Source organism: Solanum stenotomum, chromosome 9 (genome assembly GCF_019186545.1).
Source record: "Solanum stenotomum isolate F172 chromosome 9, ASM1918654v1, whole genome shotgun sequence".
NCBI classification, from domain to species: Eukaryota; Viridiplantae; Streptophyta; class Magnoliopsida; order Solanales; family Solanaceae; genus Solanum; species Solanum stenotomum.
Genome location: NC_064290.1, coordinates 18,780,319 through 18,795,367, shown reverse-complemented (window position 1 = coordinate 18,795,367; position 15,049 = coordinate 18,780,319). Strand labels below are relative to the sequence as shown.

General features: G+C 36.8%; 1 protein-coding gene across 1 annotated transcript; it reads right to left on the bottom strand.

Moving 5' to 3' along the window:
• Positions 1–3,048: 3,048 nt before the first annotated feature.
• Positions 3,049–3,596, bottom strand: LOC125877332 (uncharacterized). The gene is made up of 2 exons (XM_049558660.1): positions 3,385–3,596; positions 3,049–3,298 (listed from the first exon to the last, which is right to left on the bottom strand). The coding sequence occupies exons 1-2, from the start codon at positions 3,594–3,596 to the stop codon at positions 3,049–3,051; spliced, it is 462 nt and encodes a 153-aa protein (XP_049414617.1).
• Between the last annotated feature and the right edge of the window lie 11,453 nt (positions 3,597–15,049).

Genomic DNA, 15,049 nt, shown 5'->3' with positions numbered 1-15,049 from the left:
CGACAAATAGTCATCCAATTAACCTTAAAATCAATCACACAAGCTCTGAACATGTCTTCCAAATTTTGGATCGTACGCTCTGCTTGCCCATCGGTTTGGGAATGAAAAGTCGTACTAAGCTTAACCTTAGTGCCAAGACCCTTTTGGAATGACTTCCAAAACTGAGAAGTGAATTGAGTACCACAATCGGAAATAATGGACAAGGGCACTCCATGCAACCTTACCATTTCTCTCAAGTACAACTTAGTATAATATTCCACCGAATAGGAAACCTTGACGGGAATAAAATGATTCGACTTTTTCATCCGATCTACTATAACCCAAATCAAGTCATGTTGTCACTGTGTACGTGGCAAGCCTACTATGAAGTCCATATTTAAGTCTTCCCACTTCCAAGTAGGAATAGCAATGTCCTGGGAGAAACCTCCCGGTCTTTGATGCTCAACTTTCACTTGTTGACAATTAGGACACTTAGACCCGAATTGCGCAATATTCTTCTTCATCCCATTCCACCAATAGACTTCCTGCAAATCACGGTACATCTTGGTGGCTCCGGGGTCAATGGAATACCAAGAACTATGGGATTCCAACAAGATCTGTTCCCTCAAGTCATCAACATTTGGAACACATAAACAACCTTGATATTTAAGTACACCATCTCCCCTTTGGGATAAAGCCTCAACGGATTTCTTAAGCACCGCTTCTTTCAATTCTACCAAAATTGGATCAAGACCTTGCTGGGATTTCACATCCGCCACAAAAAGCGATTCTGAACCGTTGTGAACCATAACACCACCCTTGGTGGAATCCACTAATTGAACACCTAATCGAGCCAATCTATTAACATCTCAAATCAACTCTTTCTTTTCTTCCTCAGTATGGGCAACACTACCCATAGATAATCGACTAACAACATCCGCCACCACATTTGCCTTACCGGGGTGATAAAGAACACTCATGTCATAATCTTTCAATAAATCAAGCCACCTTCTTTGGCGAAGATTCAAATCCTTTTGGTTAAACACATATTGAAAACTCTTATAATCGTTAAATACATCAACATGAACACCATACAAGTAATGCCTCCAAATCTTTAAGGCAAACACAACCTCCGCTAACTCAAGGTCACGGGTAGGATAATTCTTCTCATGAATCTTAAGTTTCCTTGAGACATAGTCAATAACTTTCCCATTTTGCATAAGCACACACCCTAACCCAATTTTTGAGGCGTCACAATAAAACACAAAACCATCTATCCCCTACGGTAAGGTCAACACCAGAGTGGAAGTAAGTCTATCTTTCAACTCTTCTCACAAGCTTTGGACCATATAAAATTAGCCTTATTTTGAGTCAAATGAGAGGGAATGGAAGAAAACCCATCAACAGACCTTCTATAGTAACCGACCAACTCTTGACCGCATCCGTCTTCTTAGGATCTACCTCAATACCCTTGCTTGACACAATATGACCAAGAAAAGCTACGGACCTTAACCAAAATTCACATTTGCTAAACTTTGCAAAGAGTTGTTGGTCCTTGAGAATTTGCAACACAATCCTCAAATGATCATTATGCTCATTTTTACTCTTCGAAGAAATCAATATATCATTAATGAACACAATTACAAACATATCAAGGTATTGTCTAAACACCCAATTCATCAAATGCATAAACGGAGTCGGAGCATTAGTCAACCCAAATGACATTACCAAAAACTCATAATGACTATACCAAGTTCTAAAAGCCGTTTTCAGAATATCATCGTCTCTTGACCGCATCCATCTTCTTAGGATCTACCTCAATACCCCTTGCTTGACACAATATGACTAACAAAAGCTATGGACCTTAACGAAAATTCACATTTGCTAAACTTTACAAAGGGTTGTTGGTCCTTGAGAATTTGCAAGACAATCCTCAAATGATCAATATGCTCATTCTCACTCCTTGAATAAATCAATATATCATTAATGAACACAATTACAAACATATCAAGGTATTGTCTAAACACCCAATTCATCAAATCCATAAATGGAGTCGGAGCATTAGTCAACCCAAATGACATTACCAAAAACTCATAATGACTATACCGATTTCTAAAAGCCGTTTTTAGAATATCATCGTCTGCCACCCTTAATTGGTGATAACCCGATCGAAGATCAATGTTAGAGAAATAACTTGCTCCTTGAAGTTGGTCAAACAAGTCATCTATCCTTGGAAGATGATACTTATTCTTAATGGTCACCTTGTTCAACTGTTGATAGTCAATACACATACGAAGAGCGTCATCTTTATTTTGAACAAAAAAATACTGGAGCACCCCATGGAGAGATACTCGGTCGGATGAAATCCTTATCTAACTAATCCTTCAATTTTTGTTTTAACTCCTTAAGTTCTACCAGAGCCATTCTATAAGAAGAAATAGAAATAGGTTGCATATATGGGAGAAGGTCAATACCGAAGTTTATTTCCCTTTCGGGAGGAATACCAGGCAAATCATCTGGGAACACTTTCGAAAACTCATTAAAAACGGGGACCAACTCGAGAGTAGGGGTTTCAGAATCAACATCCCTCACCCTAACTAGATGATAAATGCAACCCTTAGAAATCATCTTCCTAGCTTTTAGACAGGAGGCAAATTGACCCTTAGGCATAGAATTTCCCCCCTTCCACTCTAGGATAGGCTCATTTGGAAACTGAAATTTGACTACTCGGGTCCTACAATCAATAGAAGAATAACAAGAATGCAACCAATCTATACCAAGGATAACATCAAATTCTATCCTATCAAGTTCTACGAAGTCAACATGAGTAACTCTATGGGACAAGGAAACAAGACATCTTCTATAGACTCTCTTTGCCACAACAGAATCACCAATAGGGGTAGAGATAGAAGAAGGTTCTAACAACACATCGGGAACCACATTAAACCTCATATTCACATATGGCATCACAAAGGACAAAGTAGCACCGGGATCACGCAAAGCATATACATCTCTTTGGAAAACTTTTAACATACCGGTGACCACGTCCGGAGAACTCTTTTGTTCATCTCAGGTTTGCAGAGCATAGAAGCGATTTTGCTTAGGAGCATTGGAATTCGAACCACTACGAGGAGCTTGCTTGCCCTTTCTTCCTCTATCCGTAAGAATCGAGCAATCCCTCATTTTATGACCACTTTTACCACAACCATCCGTGTCAAGTAGGTACTTACCCTTGTGCTTCCTCCCACACTTAGTACAATTAGACATAGGCAATGAAGATCCACTATCATTCCTTCCTTGAGGCTTAAGGTTAGATACCCTATTTTTTTTGAACTTAGGAGGAGTATTGGAGGACTTTGACCAGAAAACCTTTACCGAAATCTAGGATGACCTTGCCCAGCAGACCTTGCATTAGAGAAATTTCCATCACCGATCTTATCCCTTTTTACCTCCTTCAACTTTTCCTTGAGTTTCTCCTCATCAATTTGTTGTGCATGTACCATGAGATGAGAGATGTCCATATCATGAATGAACATAGTGGTTTGACACTTATTAACCAATATTTCAGACACACCCGAAATAAACTTACTCATCTTAGCCCTTGAATCCGCAACCATTGCTGTAGCATATCTAGACAGTTTTGTGAACTTTAGAGCATATTTCCTCACACTCATACTTCCTTGACGAAGGTTGATGAACTCAAGAACCTTTGCTCCCCTAATCTCAAGGGGAAATAACCTATCAAGAAAATCACTCTTAAATTTCTCCCAATCCAAAGGACAAACATCTTCTAGTCTACCTTCTTTCCATTGGTTAAACCAAATTTGAGCAGCACCTTTCAATTGATAAGCGGCCAACTCCGCCTTCTCCACCAGTGTCACTCCCATAATCATCAAAATCTTGTAGACCTCATTGATAAAGTCTTGAGGATCTTCCTCAACTTTAGAACCATGGAACTCTAGAGGGTTCATCTATGTGAAGTCCCTCACTCTTGAAGACGCCGTACTCACATTCGAGATTATGGGAACTGCAACCTCTCTATTGACTTGAGTCATCACGTCCTGAGCCAACACTTGAAAAACAGCCCTAAATTCCGCATTAGACACTTGTTCGGCCAAAGGATCGACCGGAACTTGAGGAGCTTGGGGAGGAGCTTCTTGTTCCGCATTCCCTCTCGCATTCTTTCTAGCATAAGCTCTTCGGGTAGCCATATCCTAAAGAACATAGGATAAGGATTAGTATAGAGACTTTATAGAGTTACACTCTATCGTTTGATATAAGAGTAATGAAAGAAGTGGAGTTTCCTAATCATCTTATAGCCTCTCATTCATAAATGTGGCACACTTCACACTCATGAACAAGACTCTACTAGACATGGCTTATGAGACATCCTAGGACTATTCTAGACCTTGTGCTCTAATTACCAACTTTGTCACAACCCATGGGTACCCTCTAGATGTAACATGGCGTATAGAACCACGAAGGACTCCGTACAAGCCACTTAGTCCTCATAAGATAATAAATAGAACAATAAGAGTAAAACAATAGTCTATGTGTAAAATAGTTTTATAAACGAAAAGCGAAAGTCTAAGACTATTGTCTCATCATAGCCATCTAATACAATATAATAAAATTGGGCCTAGCCCATAAATCATGTTCAAAAGAGAAAACACATGGAAAGAAAGTGAAAACAATAACTCTGTCCTAGAAACATGTGGACTCACCAAAGCTCGGGATTCAATAAATCACCTACTAGCCACGAAATCGAGCACCCAGAATATCGAACCTTACATTTGGGAAAATGTAGGCAAAAGTATGCGCTAGTACAAAAAAATGTACCAAGTATGATAGCCATGCATAAAACATTTAAATCATTCTAAAAAGGGACATTTCATTTCATGACATGCAATTGACCAAGCTAAAACATGATATAAAAGAGTTTGAAAACATACTTCATAAAACAAGGTCAATGCAAGCTAACTTCATCTTCAAAGCCTTTGGACACATAGGAGATATTCCTTGAGTAACCTTAGTTCATTATTAATGTTGGGAATTAGCCTTAACCGACAGAGAGACCATGTGAGCTATAACATGATCCCCCGGTGTCTCCAACACCAAAAATGGTTGTTCTACTTGCCTAAGCTAGAACCATGAACTTCTAGCTTAAGTGGATCCACTAGTTAATCAACGTATGGGGCACATAGTTATGGGATACAAATATTGCTACTAGAAACCCAACCTCTACTGCGGGAGAGCTTCCATATCATGAGAATGCTTTGGAAACCTGGCCCTACTACGACAGAGCTTCCATTTCACTATTAATATCCACTCGGTTCTAAGAATAAATTCCCATGGAATAGTTATTTCTTACTTGACTTCATTACTCATGAAATGGTGCCCATGGACAACCAATTCAAGCTAGTTTCATTAAGATAGCTCCTTGTCTTTGATTATATTAGGTGAGAAAGCCGTTCAACCTAAAAATCATTTCTATGTGAGAAAAACCTTCACATCTTGTTCTTATGTGTACATGAGAAAACTTTTCAATAACACATCATGATCATTAGTACTTTATTCTCAAAGCACCCTTAAACAATTCCATAAATTTCATAAAACAATGCATTAGTCCATAATTTACCTCTAGAGGTCAAAACCCACTTTCAATCATAAACTCTTAGAAACATGGGTTAGATATGGATTTCATCATAAATTCATGTAAAACTAGTAATACGTGGTCAATTTCATAAAACTCTTCCTTGAAGTACAAAATCCCACAACATATAGTTCATAACTTAAAAACATGGGGATTACATGGGTCAGAGGGGAAAACGCATAAAAACCATAGCAATTCATCAATTCATGCTTAAAAGATCATAATTAAATCATATAAATCAATAATGATAAGAACTCATGACAATTGAAGAAAACCCTAACTCAATTGGGGAATTATACCTTTTGATATTGAGAAATTCGGGAACTCCATGGATGAAAGGAATCCATGGATGACAACTATCATACCTTGAATCCAAATGCTAGCCTTCAATGGAGAAATTGGAACCTTAGCTTGAAACCGTAGGTTGAATCCTCATCTTCTTCTTCAACTTTCTAGAGAGAGAATATTTGAGAGGAGATTTGGGATTCTTTTGTGAATTTAAAAGAATGAATTAAATGGGGGTGAATTTGGGGGTAAAAAGACTTATATAGGGGGTCCTAAACATAGGCAAAACGACATAGATTAGGAACTAATTAATGAGGAAACTTCCCCTGAAAATTAACTGACAGTAGTGAACCACGACCCACCACTGACAGACTGTGGATGGACCAACAGTCTGTCCTGCACACTTGTGGTTGGTGGTCAAAGAGTTTTGCCTTGACCCATGAATCGTGAATCCTAGACCACGGATCGTGGACCCACCTATGGTCCGTAGGTCTAGTTGTGGTCCTTGGCCTGGACAACTTTTGGTGGCCTCTTCCATAGACCTATCTACGGTCCGTGGTTCAACCCACGGGTCATAGCTGGCCTGCATGAGTGCACCTATAAGTTCTGAATTTTGCTAGGCTTCCCTCTTTCGAATTCCTGGTGTTATATTCGCTTGGGACCAATAATGGTTCTCGAGGTCCAGTTACGTCCAGGGTGTGGGCTCCGGGTGTGACACCTACCTAGGAACTAACTAGAGACCCGACCCCAACCTTGACACGTGACCCAAGACTTGACCCTAACCCGAGAACTGACACCTAACCCAAGACCTATCCACGACTCGAGAATCGAAAAAACCCCAACCCCGACACTTTATACGAGACCCGACCCGAGACCCGACCTCGAGACCTAACCTTAACCTTGAATCAAGAATCAACCCAACATTTGACATCCGACTCGAGACCCGGCCCAGATCCCAAGACCCAACCTTCACCTCAATCCAACACTCGACTTGAGACCCGACACCTAACACCTGACTTGAGACCTGAAACCCAACACTTCACCCAAAACATAATAATGTGTTTAATGTTGGACCTTATACTATAATACTTTAAGAAATTTTCAGACATGACTACTGACCAGTGTGTAGGACTAATCAGAATTGAGAAAACAACATGAAACATATTATTATTATTATTAGTGCTAGTTACTCGCTAAAATAATAGTTTTCAAAATTACATTTTTGTATGTTTGTTGTTCCGCATACATGCATCTCAAATACACGCGAGTCATATTAGTTGTAACTTGTTTTGGATACACTATCTCCAAAGTGTGATTCAAATGTATCTAGGATACATTATCTCTCTTGCTCGCCTTTCTCGTCCAACTTCTTCTTTGTATCTATATTTCATATTTTCATGAATATGTGTGTCTAGTATCAATTTCATGTGTACGTCTATCCAAATGGACAATGCATCTAGTTTATCTGTGTGTAGAAATACGTATCTGGCATAAAATATGCAGTGATATATTCATCAATTACCTTTAAATACCATCACCATCGAGAAAAATGAGAGGGGGAGGGAGATGGAGAGAGCAAGAGGGGAGATCATAAATAGGAGAGAGAACGAGGGGGGAGAGCATAAAAGAGGAAGAGAGAGAGAGTGATAGAGAGAGAGGGATGAGAGATGCGTGAATATTATATAATTATTTTAAAGTATAGTGGGATTCTATAGATATGGTAGATATGTTTGTCTAACTAGGTAGTTTTTTCATCAGAAATCTATAACTATAGTTTGAGTACCATCCATAGAAAGAGGAGATATGAAAGCGATATTGGGCGAGAGAAGAGATGCGAGCAAGATTTTGGAAAGAGAGGAGAGATTCTAGACATAGACTATATTCGGTAGATATAGATTGGATCAACAAAATACAGTCTAATATATACAATCTAATACACTTGTATTCATTCATGAAACAAAAATACAGGCTGATACATGTTGTATTCAACACATACAAATGGATACAAATAAGTTGATACATACGTATAACTTGTATTCATTCGCGATACAAAAATCCAAGTTGTATCCGATACATGCATGTTGATACCAGATGTATCACTTGTATTCATTCTCTCTTGTATTAGTTGTATTCATTTGTGATACATAAATAAATATTGGTACGGCCTGATACATGTTATATTCGATATATACATGATGGTACATACATACTGATAGTTTTATAGTTTATATTCATTCTCTCTTGTATCACGTGTATTCATTTGCGAAATAGAAATAAATATTGATACAAGATAGTATGTTGATACAACCATTAGAGTGATACAATATATTGTAACACCTCATAAATTTTAAGTCCAAATTAGATTAGGAGAAGTTGAAAATTTGTGCAGAAAAGTGGAATCCACGAGCAGCATCTACGGACTGCAGATGAGGCTCGTAGATTAAGTTCACTAACAGGTTTGTAAATCAAGTTCAACGATTGGGAAAATAAACCTAAGTTTCATGAACCCAACCAAGGGCAGTAAAACTTTCACAGGTCATAGATGGGTCTCGTGAATCGATCTTTAAAAACTCCAAAATTGGCCTGAATTTGACGATAGGTATGTATGATAGGAGATAAATTCACCGATCATTGATAGTCTCATGGAAGCTGGCAAACTCAATTTTCTATCAAGTTCATTTTGGAATATTCCCACTATTTTGATTCCTACACTATATGGTTTTAACCTATTCTAAGTGGGATTAAGGAGAATTTAGTCGACCTAACCCTCCCATTCACACCTAACACCCAAAAATCAAATTAATTATGCTCAAGTTTCTACTGAAGAAAGAACTAGGGTTCTTCATCTTAAAGCTTCAATTCAAGACCCAAGCTAGTGTTTTATTTCCATGTATGTGAGGTTTCATCAATGGATATCCCTTCACCCAATGAGTCCCAAAGTAAATATAGTTTTCATTTCATGATTTCTATAGAAGTTAGGGTTCTTATGAAATCATGATTTTCAATATATTTTTCCAGTCTTCTTCATGTATAGTTTAAATACGTAATTCCATCCATAAATTAAGTACTTCTAAATAATATTCATGAACCCTAAGAATATAGTTATTTCATGACACAAAACCATGTTGTATTAGAATGAATGTATCAAATTATCAGTTTCATGGTTCAAATGCTTTCAAATAAAGTGCGTACCAGTTTGGTATCATTCTTCCCTTGTATGAGCTATTCACTCATAAGTTATATTCAATATATAAACAAACATTATTCAGTTTATCAGTTTACAGTCAGTTGAGAGAATTATTCAACACCGAGTAGATTTACGAATGAAGACTCACCCGTTAGTCAGGATTTAGTAGAATTTTCTAAGTCCCAAAACTACATGCCATTGTAGGATTATTAGGGTCACCCGTCAGATCAAGACTGACTCCTTAGTCCTTTATGGACATTAGCTTAGTTGTACCACATTAACTCTGATCAACCTCTATACCCTTACAAGGTATATTGAGCCCTTTTTAATAAGGAATATACATCAAAATCCATGTTAGCTCACATGGTTATATATCGGTTATTAGTAGCTCTCACAGTCTAATTTCAGATGTTGCATCGCCTATTTGTTAGTTATCTGAGTTTTTCAACATTCATTTGTCATGTTTTATTACTTGGTCATTGTATCATATCATGTATTTAAGTTTCATATTCATTTTAGCATCTTAGATTTTATATGTATTTCAGTTTCATGTACATTTTAGCATCTTGATCACTAAGGTATGTTAGTATTCACCTATGGAGTCCTTTCCTCCATAGGGTTCCTCAAAGATCTTCCAATTTTACAAGTTAAATTCTCAATTCAAAGTTAGGGTTTTATTCAATCTTCATGGTTCTTTTCAACTATTATTCAATAAATTGTTTTCATCTATTAATTCATGACTTGAAGTAATTACATGTTTTTGAGTTGAATTTATATGAACCCATGTATGATCCATGATTTTAGAATATGAACACATGACGCAGTTTATGATCTATGAAATATGACTTTTATAAGGATATGCATGCTTTTATGAAAGAGATGAAAATGATTTAAGGATGCTACTACTATGATCATAATTGTGAAAGATTTTCTCACATAAAGGATTTATAAGGTTGAAAGGTTTTCTCATTGAAGTTGAATCATGTTTAGGAGCTATTCTAAATGAACTCTAGCTTGGATTGGTTGCTTAATTGGGTATTTTCATGGATGATAATATGACTATGAGTAGACTAGCAACTATTATCCAAGTCCCATAAACTATGTGCCATCATAGGATGTTGTCTTAGATTGACATTAGATAGTGGATCCACTTTAGCTCTGATTCATGGTTCTTACCTTGGCAAGTAAAGACATCTCTTTTCGGTGTGAAATAGACACCAAATTCGATGTTATAGCTCACATGGTCTATGTTTGTTAAATAATAAACATTCCACAAAAATGAGCTATGGTTATTATCCAAGTATCTTAGAAAGTGTTTTAAAGATGTTAAACTTGAATTGACCATGATTATGACTTATATTTTCTAATCTTTTATCTTATGATTTAGCTTGGTCATTGCATGTCATGTAAAGTCATTTTTAGCATGAATTCATAACTCTTATGTATTGCTATCATACTTGGTACCTTACATGTACTCATGCATACTTGTGTTTACATTGTTTCAGTAATGTAGAGTCCAACACTCCTATTTCTCATACTCGTGGCTAGCTGATTCTTTTGGGCTTTTGAAGATTAGTGAGTCCTCATGATTCAAGACCAAGATTCTTTTATTGCTTTTATGATATAAGTTTGTTTCTTTTGAACTCTTTATTTCTATTATCTTGTATGATGTATGTGAAGTGACTTATGTAGGGTCTCCCTGGATTCTATACACCATGTTATGCGTAGAGTATACTTTAGGTTGTGACACTCATCTTTTTAGGACAACCTTTAAATTTCTTTCGGTATTTGTTATTTCAATTGTCATATAGTTAGAGTTAGTTGGGGTCTTGTCCTAACAACTCATCTTAGTAGAGGCTTTCAGATAGTTAGTTAGATATTAGTATTTCAAATTTATGTCATGATCATATGAAATTATTTAAGTATTAAGTTTTATATTTTAGAACTGCTTATTTATCCCAATTTTAGTTTCTGCATCAGTACTTTCCATTACTATCTTTGTTTGTCTTAGTATAATGCCAGACTATGGGTTAGCTTGTAGTCACTTGTGGCTTTTAGCAATGTATTATCAGTAGAAGGTAGTCTTGTATCGTGATAAACTTGGAATCAGAGCATCAAGTTCAAGTATCCTAGGGTGTCTAAAATCGTGTTAAGTAGAGTCTTATTCATGGGTGTGAGGCGCGTTACACTTATCTATGTTTTACTCTATTTAACCTCCTTCTATTCTAACTCATGCTCTATGTATTTACAAAATCATGACTTCTAGAAGAGCTTACATTATAAGAAACATGAAGAGGACCAGCAAACACCACCGTCTACAACAAATCCTTTGAATGAACAAGTGTCTTATACTGAGTTCAGGGCTGATTTTCAGGTGCTAGCTCAGGCCATGACCACTCAATCAATCAGAAGGTTTGTTTTTTAGGCTAACCCAAATGGGAATAATGTAGAAGCAAGGGTTCAAGACTTCACTTGGATGAATCCTCCTTAGTTTTATGGTTCAAAGGTGGAGGAGGATCATAAGATTTTATAGATGGAGTTTGGAAGATCACTCAGATCATTGGCGTAACCTAGTTGAGAGTGCCAACTTAGCGGCTTACCATTTGAAAAAATGGCCCAGATTTGGTACAAGCAGTGGAAAGAGGACAAAGATGTTCATGTAGGGGGACTGGATTGGGAGAACTTTATAACTACATGTCAGGACCCAAGACTACCCCTAGACATGATGTGATGAATATAATCCCTAGAGACTCTAAACAAACTACATGGCATATCATGAAACTAAGATAACAACATAAATAACATAATGAGATAAGCATATCATAAATCTCAAAGGCCAAGCTCAACATATAAGAGAATATGAGTACAAAGACTATAAGTCTGCTATATCAGGTTATTGGGAGCTAAGTTGTCCAAAGAAACATTGAAATACTAGGCCTATCAACTCAAACACAGAATTCTAACACAATAAATAGACTATGTCTAGGCTAAGGCCAACAACAAACTAATAATAACAATGAAAGATAACCACAAGGTAAGGAACAATCACAAAATAAGTGTAATTATACTAGCACTCCTGAAATATCTTGAAAAACACCTAAGCATGGTTCAATTAAATGAGCGTTATCAACAACAAACCCAACCCAACTCCAGAAATTCAACATGAATTTAAATTTGTAACCTCAATTTAAAGATCAGTAAGCCGTAGACTACCACAATGTAGATAGTGCACACTCCAAAATCATGATTTCAGTACTTTCTCCTTTTGAATAGCCTCTGATTACTACCACACAATAAAAAATAGGATCACAACGTCAAAATAGATGTTTTGACACAAAAACACAATAATTAGAGACAAACCCAAAAATTGAGTAAAAATGTGGATCCCACACTAGAATTCCAAAATTGACTCTGTCAATAAGTCCTAATAAGTTTATTGAATTTGTATCCCAAAATGGGACATAATTGAGGATCATAAAAGAAGTAAATCAACTCAAGCAACAAATTCTCACAAAAAGGCACCAAGACCACCATTATAGGACAAGAAGAGGTCCAGGGAGAAAGAATTTTCCTCTGAAACAGACATACAACACTTTCCCGAATGTCCCAAACAAAGCTCTACCAATTCCCAACAAGAAGCAACAAAAAACACTCAATTTGAAGGTCTATAACTCTCAAAATCGATTTCAACATAAGACAAAAGTTCAACAAAATGGGTATGACCTTCAGTGTCACTACCTAGAGTACACTCTAGATGTGACATGGCGCATATAATTCCGTGAGGTCCTACATAAGCCACTTTACATACATATATACAACATAATAGAGAAATATCATAAGAAGTATAGAGTTTGACATATATGCGGAAGTGTAGTAAAGTCTTGACAAGCCATCTATTACATCAAATGAGTGGTCGAGACGTAACCCGTACACCATATACAATATCTGAACATGATCAATGCATCTAAAAAATGAGAAAAGCTTCATAAAAAATTTGACAATAACTTAGTTTGTTATGTGGGATATTTACTATTTGCTGACATAAACCATGTGAGTTATAACATGGAATTCAATATCTTGCTCCCACACTGAAAAAAGATGTCGTGGCTTGCCAAAGCAACAACCTTAAGCTTCTAGATTAGGTGGATCCACTAGCTATGTCACTTAAGATAACCTATGGGGGGATGTAGTTAAGGACAAGGAGATTGCTACTAGAGAGCTGGCCTCTACTAATGGAGAGACTCTATTTCAATATCCTCTCAGTGCAAAGTAAAATCCCAACTAAATAGTTATAAACAGAAGTATATCATCATCCATGAAAAAACATAATTTATTACTGATCCAAGTTAGAAACATCATAGTATAGCTCCTTAAATCTCGAATCATACATGAGTGAGAAAACCTTTTGCCAAACCATGATTCCTTAATGTGAGAAAACCTTTCAAAATTCATACATAAATGATAAAATTCTTTCACAATTAATCGATGCTTATCTTAATGTAACCTATATCATAATCGACCCTTTTTTCATAAATCATGCATAAGTTCATAAAACATCATTCATTGATTCTTGGCTTTTCTTCAAATTCATGAAAATTAAGGTTCATAGTCAAAAATCATATATCATGGATGCGTTCATATGTAATTGATTGGGAAACATGTCAGTCATAATATTATCAAAATCAAAAGTTTAAATCCATACAAATAGAACCTACGATGAATTAAATGAAAACCTAACCAATTGAATTGGAATTGAAGTGGATAATTGAAGAATTGGGGACTTATTGGGTGAATGTAACCCATTGATGAACTCCCTACATTCCTTTATTGAAGACCTAAGAAATGATAAAGAATGGAGACTTGAACTTGAAGAACCCTAATTTCTTCTTCCTTGATCTAGAGATAGAATTCTGAAGAGAACCTTGGAGAAAAATTTGGAAATTTGAGGGAATGAAAGAGTTAGGGAAATTTCTATGCGTGAACGGTAGTTATAGGCTTAGAATTAGGGTCAAAACGATGTATTATAGGCATTAAGTTCATAGGAAAAGACCCAAATACTCTTTAAAAATAAATGTCGGACAATCCTACCGTTGTGACTTACGGTTCATAGAAATTCATACGGCGTGTCCTGGTAAGACATAGAACCAACTTCAGAAATCCAAATATTCAATCATTTCCCACGAGACCATTCTATGGTTCGTCAAACTTCTTACGGTTCGTAGGCCCTATTTGTAGAACTCAACTTTCACTACAAAATTTCTCTAAGTCTGGAACCTTTCTATTGAACCTTGCTACGGTCTGTAGAACCAGCTATGACTCGTCAAAACTATTCGTAGACTTGAGGTCCTAAATCAAATCTCTACATCAGTGTTACGAGTCAGTCTTACGACCCATCAAACTTACTATGTTTTGTCATGTTAAGGCATAGGTCCAATCTTCAAAAAACTAAAATTTCCAAAATTCAACTCTGGGTCTACAACTTCCTTCCTATGGTCGTAGGTTGGACTCTTAGAAACTTACTTCAGTCAAATTTTTTGCATTTTTATTTCCTTTTTGTCTTTTCAATTTCCGGAGTGTAACATGCATGTACCACTAAAGCGGTCACTTTTTTTGCTTGAACGACACAACAAAAGAAGCGCTTGGCTTCTAAAATGGACTAGACACATAGTCTGGCTCCCACTAAAGCGAGCCCATGTCTTCTTAAGCTAAGCCAGTGCCACTACAGCAGATGGCCCTTCGCTAGCCTGGTCGGCTAAAGTAGACCCTTCTCCTAAAGCAGACACCTCTTAACTCTTAAGCGATACCAGGGCCGGAAAATAGGTTGCACCATCAAAAGGCACTAGGAAATTTAGCCATGTCCCAACGGACTTACTTAGGTGCTCGGGATTTGTTATGAACCCTATGCACACAAATGAGATATGCTACCCCACTAAATTCAGTATTTC